This window comes from Hirundo rustica, chromosome 3 (assembly GCF_015227805.2).
Source record: "Hirundo rustica isolate bHirRus1 chromosome 3, bHirRus1.pri.v3, whole genome shotgun sequence".
Classification (NCBI taxonomy): domain Eukaryota; kingdom Metazoa; phylum Chordata; class Aves; order Passeriformes; family Hirundinidae; genus Hirundo; species Hirundo rustica.
Genome location: NC_053452.1, coordinates 40,687,170 through 40,706,953, shown reverse-complemented (window position 1 = coordinate 40,706,953; position 19,784 = coordinate 40,687,170). Strand labels below are relative to the sequence as shown.

General features: G+C 42.0%; 1 protein-coding gene across 3 annotated transcripts in view; it reads left to right on the top strand.

Annotated features, from left to right (window-relative positions):
• RPS6KA2 (ribosomal protein S6 kinase A2) overlaps positions 1 to 14,110 on the top strand; it is a 292,629-nt gene extending 278,519 nt beyond the window's left edge. For all 3 annotated transcript variants that reach the window (XM_040059468.2, XM_040059466.2, XM_040059467.2), the window contains 5 exons: positions 379 to 540; positions 4,733 to 4,809; positions 7,266 to 7,383; positions 8,328 to 8,465; positions 8,841 to 14,110. In XM_040059468.2, the coding sequence (XP_039915402.1) occupies positions 379 to 540; positions 4,733 to 4,809; positions 7,266 to 7,383; positions 8,328 to 8,465; positions 8,841 to 8,966 (621 nt within the window). In that variant the 3' untranslated portion in view covers positions 8,967 to 14,110. The remainder of the gene's footprint in view (positions 1 to 378; positions 541 to 4,732; positions 4,810 to 7,265; positions 7,384 to 8,327; positions 8,466 to 8,840) is intronic.
• Positions 14,111 to 19,784: the final 5,674 nt, after the last annotated feature.

The window sequence follows — 19,784 nt, the reverse complement described above, 5'->3', positions numbered from 1 at the left end:
TTTCCTCCCGTGATGTGATTTATTTTTCAGCTTTCAGCTGAGTATTCAGGGCCGTCAAGCTCTGGGAGACTCTGCCACCAAGGTGTTTGTACAACAGCCCACTTTGACCACCCTCAGGAAGTTGTCTCTTCTTAAAGCAGCAGCCTCCATCTTAATACACACGCAGAGGCAGTCAAACATTTTGTTTCTCATTTTAACAGACTTTAAATTTTTTTCCCTTTCATTTGTCCAAGGCTTTTAAATAACTTTTTTTCCAAAACTTAAATATTTTCAGCATGAGCTCTTGACCTACCTCAACCAGCAGACTAGAAATGGCAGCCAAGCCCCAGTGCTCCCTGACCTCCTCTTCTCACTTGTTTCTCACTGTTCTTTCCTAAGGTGGTGCACCGAGATCTCAAGCCAAGTAATATCCTCTACATGGATGAGTCAGGAAACCCAGACTCTATCAGGATCTGTGACTTTGGGTTTGCCAAGCAGCTCAGAGCGGAGAACGGGCTGCTCATGACTCCCTGCTACACAGCCAACTTCGTCGCTCCTGAGGTAGGATCGCATTTCAAAGCCTGCGGTAGTCAGTGTGTCCTAGGAAGCGGTCCTTCCTCCCTTGCTGCCTTTACAAGAGGAACAAGGCAAAAACCAGGCTACTGGCACCTGCACAGCCTCTATTACTGTAACTTTCCTATTCCTAGTCCTGTCACGGCAGTTGTTTTTCTCCTGACAGAAGCTGGTGTCTGTCTTGGACTGCTGCACACAATGCTTTGGCTCATTACTGGGATAAATACCTTTCTTTCTCTAGCTGCTTCTGATCAGACTTCTTTCCCTCTAGTGCACTGCCTCAGAACAGGATTAAGGCTTAAGAGGGAAATCTCGATGTCAGGTTGCCCAGAGACATTGTGGAGTCTCCTTTTCTGGAGATATCCAAAAGCCATCTGGATACAACCCTGAGTGTTCTAGGGGACCCTGCTTGAGCAGGGAGGCTGGACTACGTGACCCTTCCAACCTTAACCATTCAATGATTCTGCAATAAAACTGAAAAGAAAAATCCTTGTACAGAATCTTTACTATGCTGAATTCAGTGAGAGCTTTATTGTTGGCTTCACTGAGCTAAAGAAACATCTCTCCTCTTGGGCTCTCCTAGTACCAATCCCCCTTTTTCTGGGGGTGTGTGGGAAATGCTTTCTCATTTTTACAGAGAGGAAAGTGGAGGAAGAGCAGACAGCTTGTCCCAAGCATTAGGGAGAGGTGGCTCTGCATCACTGACAAGGGCTGCTCCTTTCACGCAGCCCTGCGCGAGTGGGCTTGGGTCATACGGCTGTCTCACGGCTTGGGCTCTGCTGTATTTCACCCATGAGATGTTCATATCTGCCTCCTCACAATGACGGGGCAGGAAGTTAATTTCTTCAGTATAATTACCCATTTCTTGGGGTGACGGAAAAAAAAAAAAAATTAGTACTTGGAATGCACTACTTCAGATATGTCTTCCTTTGCTTGTTTTGTCCTTATAAGAAAAACAAAAAATTACTGTCTTTCAATACTTCATCTGTTCTCTACTATCAAATACCAGTGTCTCTCAGCTGGTATCATCCAGGCAATCTTTTTTTATCCCTAAGTCTCCTCTTTCTCCCATGCAGTGTTCATCCGTGACTGGGAAGAGAAAATTAGGATGATATTTCTGTACATGATCCTTTCATGATCCCAAAAGTTACAGAAATCACAGCCTTCCAGCATCCGGAGAATTTGTTATATAGAGACGATTGCCAGGGCAGTACAAATTCAAAACAGATTTTTCTTCAGAAAAAAAAAACCCCTTCCAATGCCAAGATAGATTGGTTTGGGGTTTTTATTGCCATTTGGTTAGGCTTCCATTTTAGAAATGGGAATGAGCTGTTTAAAATTTATCAAAGTAGATTGAAAAAGTTGTGAGGCACCACAGCCGTTCAATTTCTAAGCCACAAAAATAATAGCATTTGCAAGATTTGAAGCAGTCAGATTTCCTCCAAGGTAGAAGATGCTTAAAATAGGTGTAGCTATTTTTCATGATGAGCTATTCTTTATAGTGTCTGTAATCACAAACATTGTCAGTTTCAGATCAGACTCTTCTGATTTGAACTGAAAGCAGAAATCACACTCCCAGACATTTGTGATGAGTAAGACAGGTCCTGCTAATGCAGGAGACGTTGGAGATTAATTGAAGCATTACTGGCAGAGAGCTTACATAAAGCCTTAAGTGCTTTTACGTTTTACCTGTGATATAATGCCGCCCTCCAGCCTCGACTTTCACGTCTCCTGTCTGAGTCCGACTGCAACGTCTGCCACATGCTCATGAAGCTAACTGAGGAGGCAGAAAGTTAGCTGAGCTGGTGACAAAGAGGGCGGTGACCGAAGAAGGAGGACATGTTTGCCCACTTGGATCTCCCTGTGTTTGGAAACAGTTCATTCGGGGGTTAGGTGACGGCAAGAGCGAAGATGAGGGCTGGCTGGAGGAGGCGCGCTGCCACCTAGTGCTGCATGCGAGGAGGAGAGGGCAGGCTGTTGTACTGCCGATGCAGCAGGGTGCTTCTGGATGAAGTAAAAATATTTATTCTGCAGTTTTCCTACAGAATTCATGAAGAACTACTGCTTTGTGATTTGAAATTATGAGGCGTTTTATTTGCTGTTGTATCCATTTGCATCCCTGCTTGTTCCAACTTGTTACAATAGAGAAAAAAACCTCTATTTGTAACACTGTTAAGCCGGGAAGTCAAAGCCTAGGGGAGTAAAAGGGGGTTGGACAAATAGCTGAGCCATTCTCAGAACTGGATGAACCCAGGGTATCATTATCTCCAGGATATCTATTATCCCCACAATGTCCTGCTATGGTGTGGCACTAAGAACCAGTTTCTGCCTCTATTTCAGATCCCACTGTGTTCTGAAAGTGACCTGATGATTTTGGGGCTGTGTAACCACTTGCTTATTAACCTGCTCCACTAAGTATCGTTACTGTGCCATTTTTCTGCCACTTACCTTGGACTTGATTGTCCTTGGTTATTGGAGGAAAACAGAGGAGGAGTGAAATTGTTACTGTTGACGACAGAATGAGAACGACCACAACAAAAGATAAACGTTGGGTACTCAGTCTCACAGGTGGAGCAAGAAGCAGCCAAGTTTGTCAAATAGCAAAGAAGTTTTTCCCATAAAAATTTATATTATTAGAGAGGGATGAGTGAAGGAACTAAAGAAATAGAAATAAATAAATAAACCAGAAAGCCTCTATATTATGTGCAGGAGAGAGAGGCAGAAGCGCAGCTTTGTTGAACAGGAGGAGCTGTGCATTTTTCTCTTTGGTTGGTTCTTGGGTTTTTTGTGGTTTTTTTCGTTTTGTTTTCTTTGTTTGTTTGTTTGGGGTTTTTTTGGGGGGGGTGGGTGGTGGAGGTATTTGTTTTGTTTTGCTTGGGGTTTTTTTTGGTTTTTTTTTTTGTTGTTGTTGTTTGTTTTGGTTTGGTTTTTTTTTTCTTTGTTTGTTTTGGGGTTTTTTTTTGTTTGTTTTTTGTTTTTTGTTTTGGTTTTGTTTTGTTTTGTTTTGTTTTTTTCCTGTGGGAGTTTTTTTGGTTTGTTGTGCAGGTAGCAAATGTTCGCTCAGCGGCATACCTGGCAGATGGCTGCTTTGCCACTCATCATTTATATAATCTGTTGAGGCAACATTCTCTCAAACTGTTTTTCCTTAGCAGAATTTGGTCTTTTTTGTGACAGATGTCAGTTACTTAAATCACTCCTGGGTAATAGGGCTGCAGGACAGAGAAAGACTTGCTGAATTGGTACATTCCTTTTTCATGGGCTTTGCAAAAAGATCTATCTACTGGTCCAATTAAAGAGGACAAAAGTCCTTGTGTGTCAGAACTGAATAAACAGAGGGTAGTTTGCTTTTGTGGGAAGGTGTGGAGGTGGTCCCTGAGCTTAGTTGATGGCTTCACTTTCACTTGGACCTGCACTGACCCAAACAGGCATTTCTTCTAGTGTGCACTAGCACAGATGAAATCTGGACTTCACCCTTGCTGCTACACCTCACCGTGCTGTATCGGTATTGAACCCACTGGTCAGATCTCTGCTGACTGCCATGGGCCCCGTTTGCCCCATGGGAAAAGGGGACCAAGTTTTAGCCTGCTCTTAACTCCAGTCTGAATGTGCCCACTTTTCTTAGACAGAAGTAAGAGAAGCCTTTTAGCATGCATTGTCATCAGTCAGGCATTACATATGTTTCAGTGTGCATCCATTTGCTGTATCAAGTCCAAACTGTGCTCAGTTGGAATACTTACCGCTGTCATTTAGCCCTATGATGAATCCGCAGTGTTGTTGGTAACTTTTTGTCAGGAGGACTTGTTTCAATTTATTAATGAGCTTTTTTTTTTCATGAAACATTTTAAAACAGTGAAATACTGTTCTGCTTTTCTGCTTGTTGGGTGGTCAGAGGAGCTCCCAGGCTCCCTAGCTCCAACAAACTGCACTCATCTCTCTCAGTGTGAAGGGGAAAGATGTGCTGAGTTTAACCAGCTCACTTCAGCCTGGGCTTTGCCTTGCTCCATGGCACTACCCATGGATTTTTTGATCCCAAGACAGCCACCTGTTCAAGGCAGACATGCAGCTAAGCCCTGGGAATGTCAGCAGACACAACCAGTAATCAGTGCTTTTTGTAGATCAGAAGCTAAAAATTCAGGAATGCATATTGACCTGTTTTCATCTCTCTCTTTCATTCGCACAGGTCCTTAAACGCCAAGGTTACGATGCAGCCTGTGACATTTGGAGCTTGGGCATCCTGCTGTACACCATGTTGGCAGGGTGAGTGGCAAGGTTCTCCTAGAGCAGCAGTCTCCAGTGGGCTCAGCACTGCAGCACTGATTAAACCTGAAAGGAGTCACAGATAGGGATTCTGGCCTCCTTGAGAAGTGTGTTCAGTTGTAAAAAGCAAGAAAATAGATGTCAAGACTTAGGATAAATTTTTCCTAGAATGCATAAGTATTCTTTGACACTTGACAAATTGTTTAGGTTTTTAGCAGAAAGTGCTTGTATGTGCTGAGACCTAGACATGTAAAGAGTTCACTCACCACTTAGGCAGTGGGAAAGTTTTCCATTAGGAGAGATGCATAGGAGTATAAAGAGCCTCATCATGTTCACCTTATCCATGGAAGAATGTCAATTCATTTCATTTTATTGATACATGTATTCTCTTCAGCTTCGTTATTCTTCATTATTGTTGTTGAAGTGTCTGAGCACCTCTAGAAGCTAGAAAAACCCCCACCCAAACTTACTTTTTAGATCCAATTGAAAAATACGATTCAGAAAGTAAACTAAGAGATCAGCAAGAATAGCAACAGGCAGCAGAAACCTTTGAGAGGTACTTGGCAAAAATACTCCTACCAATGAGTTGGCTAAAGTGCAATATTAAAACAGGAAGATCAGGGAAAGACACAGGTTGAAATAAGCAGTGAAGGATATGAATAAGATGTGCTGGGATGATTGTGAAATAAAGTGTGCAAACCCAATCTAGAATTTCATTTCTCAGACTATGGTATGTGCACATTTATCACACCTAAGCACAGCTTTTCAGTGACCTCTCTAAATGTTTAATCTTGTCATTCAGCTGTGACAAGAAGCTTGGATTCATTCCTAGGCTTCATACAGGGAACAAAGAGTTGGACTCTGACTTTCTGTTATTTGCATCTCTTGCTTTGTGGATTATAGAAAATGTGCCAGGGGTCTCTGTCTCATCTATTTTATTCTTGACTACAGATCAAGGTCAGTTGAAATATATCAAAACATTCTGGGGAAGTTTCCCAGTCTGCTGAATCTCCAAGAGCCTGTTTCTATTTGGCTGATGCCCTAGGCTGCTACACAGCTGGAATCAGTAAAATAAAATTAACACACCCACAGTTACATTTGTTTGGTTGATTATATTCAGAATGCTTCTTTATTGAATATGAAGAAAAAAAAAAAATCCAAACGTACTTGAATCAGAAATACACATAGCACAACTTAGTGGATATTCAGTTTACTGACAGGTGCCAGAAACTTGTATCTCATTTTTACTGCGCTTACCAGGGAAAATAATAGTAACACAATCAGTTGAGGAATGCTTTTTTAGGTGCCTCTACTGCATTTATGAATGGTCTTGTTCTTCCTTACCAGAGGAGATGAGTAGGAACTGATAAGTATTTACATCCAGGACTTTTTTCTCCTCCTATAATCACTATGAGCAGAGGGGGCTCAGACAGCCAGGACTAGAGCACAGGCCAGAGATCATGTTAATGGAGCTGGTGAAGGACCTCAGAGTTTTTGCCAGTCCTTAACTTCTACTGCATCCCTCCTGATAGCTATAGATTGCAATAACATTACCTATCTCTTTGGGCTGAATTGCTGGTCTGAAATGTTTTGAAAATGAGAAAATGCAGCATGAGGAATTGAATTTGCTACCAGAAACAGGTGGGATAGGAAGCTGTGGCCAAACCAACTGTTTAACGATCTAAAAACCGCTCTGGCAAGTTTGAAGAGGAGACAGATTGAAGGAAAAACATAAAAATCATAAATACCTATTTCTTCTAAACCTACACAGTTGTTCAAGATTGCAGAGTAAAAATGGGCTTGGTAGACAGTAGTCAGCTGCAAAAACATTATCTCTTGTCACTTTCTGAAGACAAAAATTGTACCCTCTGCAAGTGACACTGATTTTGTCACAAGCTGGGTGCACGTTAGAAGTCATTTCTGACTGGCTGGACAAGGAGGTAACCTATTGCAGGTAAATTCTTTTGCCCAACTAACTTCCACATTGTGTTTAACAAAGCATTGCAAAATAGATAAGAAAGGGTTCTTTTTCCTGTTTCAGATCATATTTCTTCTTTATAATGTTTGTCCTTTCTTGCTGTTACCAAGGTACTGGTATTGGCAATAAAGCAGAGTTAAAACAAGAGGTAAAAACCTGACTAATTTTACAAATAATATTTCATTCTTAAAAAAAATAGAACAAATATTTAAAAAACAATTAGGGAATCTGTCTTTTCCTCTACAGATCAGTATGAGGAACCACCAGCTTGAATAGCTTGAGTGAAAATGAAGCAGCAGTATCAGTGGTACATTCTGGAAACAAATTCCTGTTGTAATCAGTGGCAGTTAATGCTAGAACCTAGAAATCATGTACTTGCAAATTACATAGTTCTCTCTCTATCTTTCTTTCTTTTTTTTTTTCTTTTTTTTTCTTTTTTTTTCTTTCTTTCTTTTTTCTTTTTTTTTCTTTTTAATAGATTCACTCCTTTTGCAAATGGACCAGATGACACCCCAGAGGAGATTCTGGCCAGGATTGGCAGTGGCAAATATGCTCTTACAGGAGGAAACTGGGATTCAGTATCTGATACTGCAAAGGTCAGTGAACCCTTTCTCAGATTTTCTCTCAAGATTCAAATACCACAGAACTCTTTTTTGGTGCAACTGCACTTCTGAAAGAAGTGTAGGTTTGTCAATGCCTCAGATGTATAATCTATGCATGAATCACCTTTTTGCTTCTCAGTTAACCAGGTGCAGGCAGTTTTAATTCCTGTACAGTTCACAGTTTAGGCCGCCCATCTATCACAAAGCAAGGAAAACCCCAGGAGAAAAAAAATCACCTGGTGCTGAGATCTTTAGGCATGAAGCTGTGCACTGTTCTGTGAGACAGGTAAATGGGCAGGAAAGTTGCAAGCTTCCAGGTACCCAGCATTAATCAGAAGCTTTGGCAGGCTTTAAAGATTCTTGCAAGAGATTTCATTTTAGCAACTGTTAGTATCCAATGGACGAATATTGATACTTTCCATCACAAAACTGCAAGCAACCCTAGTAACATATTAATCTTGCTACCAGCACCTATGAGCCTCACAGTGGATTTTTTTATCAGCTGTCCAGTTTGGAAATTAAAATGTTTAGATGTTGTAAAACTAACCTAATTGTACTTTAGTTACCTGAGTGCTGAGTTTCTATTCTAAGTTTCTCTTGTAAGCATGCCACGAGGTCAGCAAGAAGATGCCTCCAGATGGCATCCTCTCCCTAGGTGTTCATCACTCCTACAAGGTCACCAGTAATTGACAGTCATTCAATAATAATAATACCCTCCACATTATCTTTTGACTGGTTTATTAGCTGAGAGTTGAATATTACACTTGGAAATTTTGAAGTTAAAACCTGACTCTTAAAGGACATAAAGCCTGTCTAAAGTCATCACTCTCTCCGTTGGACATGCTAATGATGACGCTGTCGACAGGAAGATCTTAGTAAAGCCTGCACTGCTGTTTATTGCTGTCTCCCTTGTACTGTTTCCTTCCTTTGCAACGCAGGACATTGTGTCTAAGATGCTTCATGTAGACCCTCATCAGCGCCTCACAGCAGTCCAAGTCCTGAGACATCCATGGATAGTGAACAGGGAGTACCTGTCTCAAAACCAGCTCAGCAGACAGGACGTTCACCTGGTGAAGGTACCTCCTACACCCTCCCCTCATCCTTGCTTGCAGAATGAGCCGTCGTTTGTGTAAATAGCCTGAAAAGTGATAGAGGAGTTGGGAAGATCATTTGGCACAGAGGCTAAATTTAATATGGCACTGAATTAACTGTATTTTTGACTGTCGCCCATTCAGTGTTTTTAACTTTAGGCTGCACTGTAATGACCTGGTGGCACATATTGCTCTTCACCATTTTGAATCTGAGATCCTCTAGCTGTCTGCCAGCCTAAATGGTATCATCTCATGGAAATTGTGCATGTGTGACAGTTTTTTAGGATACTGAGCAGGGGAAGGGAAAAGCATCAAAGAACTGAATTTCAGCTCAAAGTTTTCTCTTTCTCTGTTTTACAGGGTGCAATGGCAGCCACCTACTTTGCTTTAAACCGAGCACCTCAGGCACCAAGGCTGGAGCCTGTGTTGTCCTCCAATCTGGCTCAGCGGCGAGGCATGAAAAGACTTACCTCTACCAGATTGTAGCAGTACCCCCAAAACGCCTCCTTGAAAACCCGCAGTTTATTATTTGAGAAATTCATCTTTTCTTGGCTAGCAGAAATTTTTTGGACAACCTGCACATGAAATTGCCAGAATTAGCAGAAACCCACGTAAGGCAAAGTTCTCATTTGCTAAATTTTTTCTTTTACATTCCAGCCAGGGTCCAGAGTTTAACAGCTTCACAAAGATGTGCCAGTTTTGCCAGTAGCTCTGTTTCTTTACTGAGATAAAGCCAAATAAAATAGGCGAGCTCCATCCTTTCCACCCTAGGAAAACTATTTTTGAGTCTGTAAGTTGTTCCATGGGAGCAGCTTTCATTTTGTTTCTCAAGAAAAGCACTTTTTGCTATGAAGAACACGGTCGGGTAAGAATGCTGTTCCAGCAAGCGTCACGATGAAGTGACTTGGCTGGTCACCAATAGACATCTACTGATCTCCACTCACCCCAGGAAGAGTGAAGGCTGCAGAGACACGTGTAATACCTTATCTGAAACAAGTGCTGTACAACATGAGGTAGAGAGAGCTGGTGGTGGTGGAAATACCTTCGGTTTTTGAGGAATCTTTTGCACTTTGCCCCTGCCTTCTCTGGAATGAAGCTAGTACCTCTCAAGGAGAGCGTCCCACCAGCTCTGACTTGCTCAAAAGTCTCAGAGAGCAAAAAAACTCTGATAAACTCAATCTTCTGAGGAAAAGAATGGGTCTTATGAGACTGTGGGAAGGCATTAATGTAAAGCAGCGTGAGTAGGAGCCTGTGGATCAGGCAAGAGAAAGGAGTCTGGTCTTGGCCAGCAAGCAGGTCCAGGAGGGTTAGGTGAGGGGGCTGGGGAGCCAAACAGAGGCAGGGAAAGCTGTGAGTGGCTTTGAGGACAGTAGGCAAAATAATCCAAAGGCAAGTAGTGTACAAGTGGCAGGGGGGCAGACTGTGACTCCTGTCAAAGCAGGGGCAGTCCCCCTTCAGTGACAGTGCGGAAGACAGTGGGTGGCTGGGCTGCCCTGGGGCCAGGTGGGTCGATGCAGCCGTCCTGCCGCACCATCACCCAGTCTGCTCACCAGGAGCTGCTCTGGCAGGCCAGAGTGCCATGCTGGAGCGAGAGAGGCCGTTCCCAGTCATTGCTCCCTGCCCTCCCCTGGCTGCTCACACAAGTCTGCCTCCGTCACCCAACATTTCATGTCCCTGCCTGGGTGTTCTGCTACAGCAGAGCTAAACTCCTCATGCCACGTGTGTGCAGAGACTACCCACTTCTGAAGAGTTCAGCCAACTCTGTTACAAGCTTTAATAATAATAAATTATGAGGAGAAATGGGAGGATGCTCTGCTTTTATATTTATATGAATATGTACATGTGTATTTATATACATATAAAACAAGAATTCTGTGCCCTAATACCTGGATTTTCCAGATCCAGGGAAAGAAAACTTTTGTTGAAGTGGTCTCTGCAAAATGGACATTTTCTCATTCCCTGGTTTCAAAGAAAGCAAGCAAGGTTTGTGGTGCCAGATGTGAACTATTTTTTTATTCTTTTTCTTACCCATCTTGGCTTATTGGTGGTCACAAGCTGACCGGGATTCTTCTTTGTACTGCTTTTGTTAATTTTTATTTTCTGAGTGAATTTTGTCACTTCAGATGCTTTGTGGGAAAAGCTACTGTTCTGTGTTGGCTTTTTTTCCGTTGTGACGGGGGAGAAGAAAAAAAAAAGAAAAATGTGAACATGGAGCTTCATATGCTAGACATGGTCATTTTTGCTTGCTGGGTTTGTGCATCTCGGTGCCGAACTGGAATTACCAGATCACTGCCGCAGAGCGTCCAAGGGATTTCATTTGCTATAGTAATATTCTTCCTAAAACTATCTCTGCTTTAAAGTTGACTGAAGTTTGTTTGTTTGCATTAGTCTATTTTTAGATTTAAATTTATTCTTAATAATTTAAACTGATATTTAATGTTCAAGTTTATGTGCTGTGCACAGAGGATCGCTGCAAAGCAGCTCTCCTTGAAGCCCTTCTCTTTTCTAAAATAAACAATGCTGTGAAACTTCACACAGAGGCTGAATTGGCTGGGACTGATGAGTGCAAACGCACAGGTGGGTGTCTATGCTTGTGTACACAGCAGCCCGCATTCTCTCCTCCGGCTAAGCTGTGCTCAGTGTCAGCTTTCTGCTGCCTTTAGAATTTTCTGCTTGTTAGAAGCTGAGTCTCACACGTCTCTGCTAAGAGCACAGCGCGAGGATCTCCCCTGGCAGGGATACCCTGGCTGGTGCGGAGCAGCTCTGGCCAGGCCGTGTTTCCCTTGCACTGGCTTCTGTCCTGGAAGAAGGCAAGGTGGGCATAAGGCTGCAAAGGGCAACTTGGAGGGAGGGCTGAATTTTTTGGGGTGGCAGCTGACGCGTGCTGTTTTAACAAAACGTATTTTTAACGGGCAGAGTAATTGTATGGTATATGGGCAGAAAGACTGTTGAGAATATTATGTACGGGTTTTGTCTAGCTCTGAGATTTCCTGGTCATCTTGTATTGCTTCAGTTTGTTTTCTCTCACAGCCATTGGAAAAAGTCTAATTCCCTCTAGATATACTCAGTATTAATTATTTTTCAGCTGAGGAGCACTTTTTTCCAGCTGAATATTACTGTAGGTCAAGCCTACAGTTTTGCTCTTCCCAAAGTTTAAGGGTCTTAATCTCTTCCTGACTTACCTCTTTCTAACCCACCAACTATTACTATTGAGATACATACAGACCCATACACCTTAATGCTCATTAATTACTTTATAAGCCTATGAATAACTATAAGCCCATACATACAGAGGGCTTTGTTTATTAAGGTTTTGTTGTCAGTGCATCCAGATGTGTGCATATATGTGTCTGTATATAAACACATACAAAAAAAGGGGCTGTCCCACCTTATCCAAATAAGAGTAGAAGTGTAGTCAAAGGTTGTGGTGATACTCGGAGAGTTTTGTCTGTAGTGTTCTTTGAAATCTGTCATTGATGATGGTAATGATTAGTGTGGGTGTAGAAAAAAAGGCTGTGCCCATCCATGGAAGAAACTGCCTCATCCAGCCTCCCCTTCTGTCCCAGATGTGCATCCCCAAGCACTTCCAAGGGCAGATCAGTCTCCCCTCTGCAGTCCTGCCTCGGGAGCTGCTCTGCTGGGGGTTTTCTGACCTGCTGCAGTCAAGTGAACCCAATTAAACCTTTCCCACTGTCAGTCTTGCTGATCCAGCTGCTTGGACTGAAATACAAGAGCCTCCATCAGCAAATCCAAGGGAGGCAGAAAGGGAGGAATATGCCACTGGCAGTCATTATTTCAGACTGATAGCACCCACCGTTTCCCCTGGCCCAGCTGGATCCAGGAGAGGATGCTAGGCTGTGGCCTAATTACTGCAGTGGCTGCTTTTACACCAGCATCTCCTTTCTAGACTCTTGGCCATGGTATATCTCAGAAATAAGCACTTTTTTTTTTTTTTTTTTCTGGGAGAAAACTGAAAAAGGCTTAGCCTCCCTCTTTATATAACCTTAAGAAATACTTACTAAATGTTATGTTTAACTCCTGAAAGTCTAAAAATCTCTTTGAATTAGAACATACCACCTTGCAAGTTTTCAATCCATAAAGTGAACTAGTGCCTTAGGGTATTATAAATATTATCTAGTCCAATAACCCTGCTAAAGAAGGTTCACTTAGAGCAGGTTGCACAGGACCATATCCATACAGGTTTTGTTGTTCAGCCCAGGAGAGAAGTGTCTGCCCAGCAAGGAGGAGGCATATCCCCACATTTTGCCGAGCTGGACCCCACCTCTGCAGCTCCAGGACTCTGAAGAAGCCAGATGGCCCTGATGAAGAATATCACAGGAAGTGTTACCCCAGTTCCTACACAGCACCACAGCTTGTCTATACGGCAGAGGTGTGGAGAGCTGACCCCTGCCCAAGCCCCTCATGAATTTTCACTTACTTAAAATCTGTTCAGCTTTTTCCAAGCAAGTTTTAACAGCAGATAGCATTTATAAAGCCTAACTGTTTCAGCAAATGACAAGTGACTCTCACAGACACGTTGTTATAAATCTCTACATTTGAAAAAGAAGTCTACCTGAGAATAGATTCTGGTTTGTTTCCTCAGAAAAAAAACCAAAAAAACTTCATTTCCCTGAGAGCGCGGGGTAGTGGGGATAGCCCACGCCCCGAGAGCTGAGTGAAGCACATCTTGCGTGACATGATGTCATGACATCACATGTCACATTTTTACAAGGTACAGATTCTGTGTCTCTGTACTTCATCTAACCCTGGATGTAATACTGATCTCTTTTCAGCCAGACCCTTTCAGCTCTCTCCAGCAACTTGTACCCAGCTCTGATACCTCTGAACAGATCCAAACTTCAGTCAAGTGTGCAACTGCTGTGTGTCCGTGATATGAATTATGACAGGGCTTGGCTCATCCCCTAAGCCGTGGATGGCACAAAGGTTTCTTACGCTGCTGGTCTACTGAATTTACACCAGCATATGCATGTGCTGGCACTAAAAATGGCAGGCAGTCACTTTCTCTTGACTTTAGCTGCTCATCTGTCCTTTGACACCTCCCTTGGCCAGGTCACCGTGGGGCAAAGCAAATGTTTGTGCGTCAGAACAAATGGCTGGAGACAGCAGGAAGGCAACAGAATCAGTTTAGCCAACAGTGCTGTCAACGCATCGGAGTGGCTGCAAGTTCAGTGTCACCTCTGTCCCTCTGTCGCTGCGTTATGCTGAGCAGAGCCCAGATGTGGCTCAGAGTCAGGGCTATAAATGATGTGACATTTGTACAGCAGCAGGTTCCCAGTGCCAAGCCCTGTGTACAGAGAGGTGGACAAATCCAGGCTTCTGAAAATTGGCCACAAGTCCATACAAACTCCCTGTAACCTGAAAGTGTAATGCCACAGATGGCATGTCGTGGGGAAGTAGTGTTGACTGTATGTATTTTTCCTGCCATACACTCAATAAGAGTGATAGAAAAACCCCAGGGTTTTGGTTTGGGTTTTTTGGGGTTTGTTTTGTTTTGTGGGTTTTTGGGGTTAGTTTTTTGGGTTTTTTTGGTTTTGTTTGTTTGGTTGGTTGGTGTTTTTTGTGGGTGGGGTGGGTTTTTTTTGTTGTTTGTTTTTTTGTTGTTGTTGGTTTTTTGGGTTTTGTTTGTTTGGTTGGGGTTTTTTGGTTTTTTTAATCATACATTTTTACAGGGGAATTTCTAGATTTTGGGGCATGCTACAGCTTTCTCAATCCCTAGAAGGAATAGGACAGTCAAACACAGAATATACAGGAGATTACTATAGCAGAAAAGATATTGTGTCTTTCACTGGAAAATTATTTTCAGGCACGTGTTTTGAAGCTCTCCCTTGGGATGTGTGTATCAGAAATGCCAAAGCAAATATTTAGAAGCAAAGTTCACTTGTTGAGAAACTTTCGCTTTTAAGCAAGAGCCACATCAGCTCCAGGTTTATGTATCTGAATCCTTAAAGACAGGCAAGCATTACAACCCTTCAGATATTCCTTACATTAAAATAAAAAGGCCTAAAATAATGTTAGTAAGATGCTTTAGTATAGTTCATTTAAAAAAAAAAAAAAGTGAGACTTGCAAGCCAATTTTTCTTTTCATCTTTTCAAGTATACATAATTTTCCTTTACAAGTGTATGTTCTTACCTCATAGCTGACCCTGATCCTGAAATCTTGTGTTGCCTGAAAACACTGCAGCTAAGCTGCTTCTGGTACCTCAGCTCCTGTGTGGACACAGTCCCACACTCCTCCCTCCATGCCTGTCCACATCAGACACAATTGTACACCCTCTCCTATTCTGAAACTTAGCAAAAACATGAGAATTTAAACTCAGAAGACGAAGTGAAGTTAAAAGTAAGGTTCTCCGTGTGTACAGCAAAACTAAAACTCGTAGTATTCAGGTGAAGGGTGGATTGAAGCCTGTGCAGAACAAAAATGTTACAGAGTAAATAAAGTTACAGTCATTCTTAGAGCCAAATTTTATCCAAACTCTCTTCACCGATTTTCATGAACCTAGACCTTGCATTTCTAGGTGCGACTGTGTGACAACCCATGTCATCACAAAGCTTGCACATGAAAATATTTTGCAGCCCAAAATTTGGAGTCTAAAGTGAAGAATTTGGCCTTTTTTGTCATCCCATATTGTGTAAACCATGATGTTCAGTGTTGAACTGTTCAACCGCTACTTCTTTCTTTGCTATACGTAGTTAACAGAGTCAACTTGTGCTCCATTACGTCTCCTAAGTGGATGTTATGGACATATTTTTCGGAGATGCTTTAGCTTGAAAGGAAAATGAGGAAAATGCATGCCCTCTCTGATGAAGGCAAATTTTGAAAGGAGAGCTGGAAAATATGCATTTGAAGTGCAGAAAACAAAAACCAGTTTCTAAAAGATTGTTTTTGATTTGCTGCTCAGAGTCAAGTCCTCGTTCCTTTTGCAGTAGTGGAGTCTGGCCATTAGGTGATGATGCATGCAGGGGGTTTACTTGGGTAGTCTTAAATTGACAAAATACGAACCATGATCTAGCACTTTGTTTACAGGCTCCATATTCATGTTTACAAAACGATGATTTGAGGCTCACGCTTTTTATGTTTCCTGTACGAAAAGGGCAGCCAGTGTACAGATATTTGTTACGTTTACCAGCGTTTCTGAATAGATTTTTTTTATAGTACATGGTTTTATGAAGTGTAATATTTTTATAGCAGAATGATGATCTTTGGACTTTCTATATTGTTACCTACAATTGTTTGCAAACAAGCTCTTTGCTCCCTTTTTTCTGTGCACTGTATCCCATGTTGCTGCTGCTAATGTTGCTGGCCTCAACTGCTGCTGCCCCACCATGACGTGGGCTGATGGTATTGTGAAACTGTGCAAACTAACTTCAAAGAGCTGTGATTCTGCTGAAGGGCTGGCTGCATTCTGGGTTCCTCCTGGCAGGAGGGATGGGGAGCTGTACCCTACCAAGGCAAGAGTTTACTGTGGTTGGCGCCCAAGGAGAAGCCTCAGTGCTCACCTTTGTCTGTATTCTGCCATTTTGGTTTGGCATGCCCATCCTTTCCTTTCTTTATAAAGAAATAAAAAGAAAAGCAAAAAGAATTCTGCTTTTTATTGCATAATTCCTTTCCAGTCCCAAAGCACTGGCCATGTTTGAATGCCGTGTGTTGGTCACAGTAAAACCACACGATTACCTGTTCAAATTGTACCTGGAACTGTTAACCTCTGTGCAGCCTGAATACTCAAACCTCTGTTTTGGGAAGCAGTAAGTTAAGCCTTTAATGCCCTTCATTCACACAGTTCCCCCACTAGACAAATTTAGGATTTCAGTGCCAAACAAATGAGTGCTTTCACAGAAGCTGCCTCAGCATGAATTTCCTTTCCCCCCTGAGATCTTCCAAGGGACCATCCTCTGGAAACTGCTGGTCTCAGGCAAGCAGCCTGCATAGCCTTTTCTGTTTGCTGGACTTACTAATGACCACAAAAGCAAAGTCAACCCCTCCTACTTTGAGGGACTGGTTCTGCCCCCCTGGCATTACATCTGAGCCTGCGCCCAGTTACGCTGGCGTTCACATCTGGATTGTCATCGGACCTGGCAGCATCACAAAGGTGGTGAGTCTGGCTGAGGTTCCTTGCAGGAACAGCCTGTGGTACCAGCGATGAAGAAACAGCATGTGATTTAGGTCCAAGCAAGCATAGCCAAGCAAAGCTGGACTTCAGAAATGTTGTTTGTACGATTTCTGCTCTGACCATAGGCAGTCTCATGCCTCTTTTCTCCTGCCAGCTGCTCCTGTCCTACTCCCACTTCTGTCCTTCCTTTATTTTCTGTGTTCATGAAAGAAGCTTCCTGCTCCTTTAGTCCTCATGGTCCTTCATCACTGGGACATGCCTATCGCTCCCCATCCTCTTCCTCTGCACCTCAGCATCTGCCATGAAGTACCTTTCTCTTACCACGCTTCTGCCCCACAGGTCCATCTTGTGGGTTTATAGCCTCTTCTCGTAGGAAGGCAAATAAATCCAGTACTTTACAGGCCCAGCAGTTAAAAGAGGAGGCTTCTCAGGAGAACCACCAGAACATCCAAACAGGAAAACTGGAGAAAAAAAACAAAAACAACAAAACCAATCCAGGCTCTCTCTTCCATTCCCACTTCTAATTCCTCTTGTAACATGACCATGACCAGGAATGAGCCAAGTTCATCCATTGTTGAACAAACACTAACTTTTCAGACAACCTGGTTAGGAACCCATAGGTCATTCCAGGCCCTTGGCAGGCAGATTATAGTCTTTCCCTCCAATGCTAGAAAATTAGTAAATGAGATATCTGAAAGGAAGTCTTTCCCGAATATACTCAAGTGCCTAATCAAGACAAAGCTCTTTTAGGAAACAAGCATCTTAAACATCTGCACTTAATGAGAAAGTAACCAAGCAAAATCTTTTCCCCCTGAGGTACACACTTGTTTAAAACTTAAAAACAAACAAACAAACAAAAAAACCAAAAAACAAACCAACCAAACAAAAAAAAACAGTAGCCAACAACTCCCCTCCCACTCGTAATTTCGCTCTTTAGTCAACATTAATTTCTTTCTTGTATCTTTCCCCTCCTTTATCCCATCCCAGTTCACTTCCTCCCCTTTTTATGTCCCACAACAGTGTACCATGGGAATTGTCCTGAGGCTCAGAAAGTCCTGTTATATGCCTGAATAGCATCGTCAGGAGCAGCACAACTGTTGGCTGAGCACCTCAGGCAATACAGCAGGGCAAACAAGAGGCAGTAACAACTAATGTCTGAAGATCACAAAAAGCAAAGATTTTGCATTAAAAGCTGTGAAGAAGAGCTGAAGACAAGAATATTAGGCTATGTCTAGCTTTTCAGGTTGCTCATAGATAACTTCAGTGCATTGTCTGTTAAAGGTGCCCTACTCCAGCTGTCTGGAGACAAGATGGAAAAAAAGGATTATCTGTCCATTCATCTAGATGGACAGGAGCGCTTTGGTTTTTTCTAAACAACCAAAGCTGGCCTGAGCTCAATTCCATTTTTTGTTGAGGAAATTAGTTTATTAAGAGGCTAGTGACTCACCATCTGTGGTAAGCCTGTGCATTGTTTTGGCTTGGCACACTCCTGCCTAATTGATTCTTCCTGTCCTTCAGGGTCTGTGGTCACTGGTAAAAACAGCTGCAGCTGTAGAGCCTAACTCTTTCCCTACTGTAGAATTTTGCTGCTTCAGTTTTAACAATAGTCTCCTTGCTAAGGCACGCAAAGGAACACTGGGGATTTCCAGTGCATTTATGCAGACTTTCTAATTGTCACGTTGTCTGGGCTCTTGTCTCTGTTGTCAATTCTGTTATAATCAGTTATTTGCTTTATTCATCCATTTATTTATTTCACCTGTTGGTACTAAAACAATTTAGTTCCCTTTAGGAACATCAGCTGTTCCAATGGAGACTTAAAGACAGAGAACAGAAACAACCTGCCTTTCACTTTAGAGAAGTGACAAGGGTGACCCATCATCTTTAAGAAACCCTTGGCAGAGCTGATCTTTTGCTATCTGGTCTCACTTCAACCACCAGTCTTGCTGCCATCAGTAGAGATTAGGAAGTACATGTTAAAGGTAAGAAAATGTCATGCAAACCCCACCATTCAGGCCTCAAGTGTCATTTTTAAAATGACACTAACTAATATAACTTTAATATATTTAAATGGTCCAGAGTTCAGATGCAGGGAAAAGAAAAAAAAAAAAAAAAAAAAGAAAAAAAAAAAAAAAGGCAAAAAAAGCCTGCCATGGAGATTATTAAAGTCCCTGATCTGTTCACCTTAGCTTGGAAATGGCTGAGAGTGACTTGATTATTGTTTACAAGAATCTTCACTGAGAAAAAAAATCACATGTTCCAGAAGCAGAGAGACAGACCAGAGCACAAAACCAGGCAAATTTCTGGGTGCAAAATTGATGCAGCTGCAGAATGGAAATAAGGTGACTGTAGTTTCAAAAGTGAGGCTATTATTCATTGGAATAAAACATAAAAAGGGGTTTGTCATGCCCCTTGTATCACTTTTAGTAGTGTCCCTTAGCAGACAGAAGGGTTAGCGCAGAAGCAAGTGGATGACTTCAATAGCCTGCAGTAATCTGAAAATCAATTTTAAATCCTTGTGATGGTCTCTTTGGGCCTCAAATATGATAAGCATTCATATCACCCTACCACAAGCAGTTGGCACTGAGCAGATCAAGATTGATGGATGAACTCCAAAGATTAATTCAAAGATTTTTAAGCCACAAACAACTGGAACAATCAACCTTCACTGTTTAAATCTGTATCTTTACTATGGTACATGTGAAGAATAATTGCTGCTTTTTGACAAAACAGAATATTACTCTGAAATTTTGTGAAATTTGTTTATGACTACCTACAGTGTTAATTTAGAGCAACCTCTTCCTCACAGTTGGTGCAATATGGTTAAAACCTGTAACCAGACAGACAAATGGTGTTCCCTAAACATAGTAAAAAACTCACTGTCTTAAAACCAAATAAATTATTATAGCATTGATACTGCAGTAATCCTATGAATCAAATGAGGGTCTTACAGAAATAGGTGTCAAACATGAGTGAAACCATTAAGAAAAAAAAAAGGAAAAAAAAAAAGGCTTTAATTTCAAATGAGCTCTCCAATTATAATTAAGCTTTTAAAAGAGAGTGAAAATTAGACCAAAAATCATGAATTTTTATATTACCAGGGCCTGGAGTTGAGTGGCAGCTTGTGAACTGACTGGCTTTATACAGCTCCTCAATATCTATGAGATGTACACTGAGA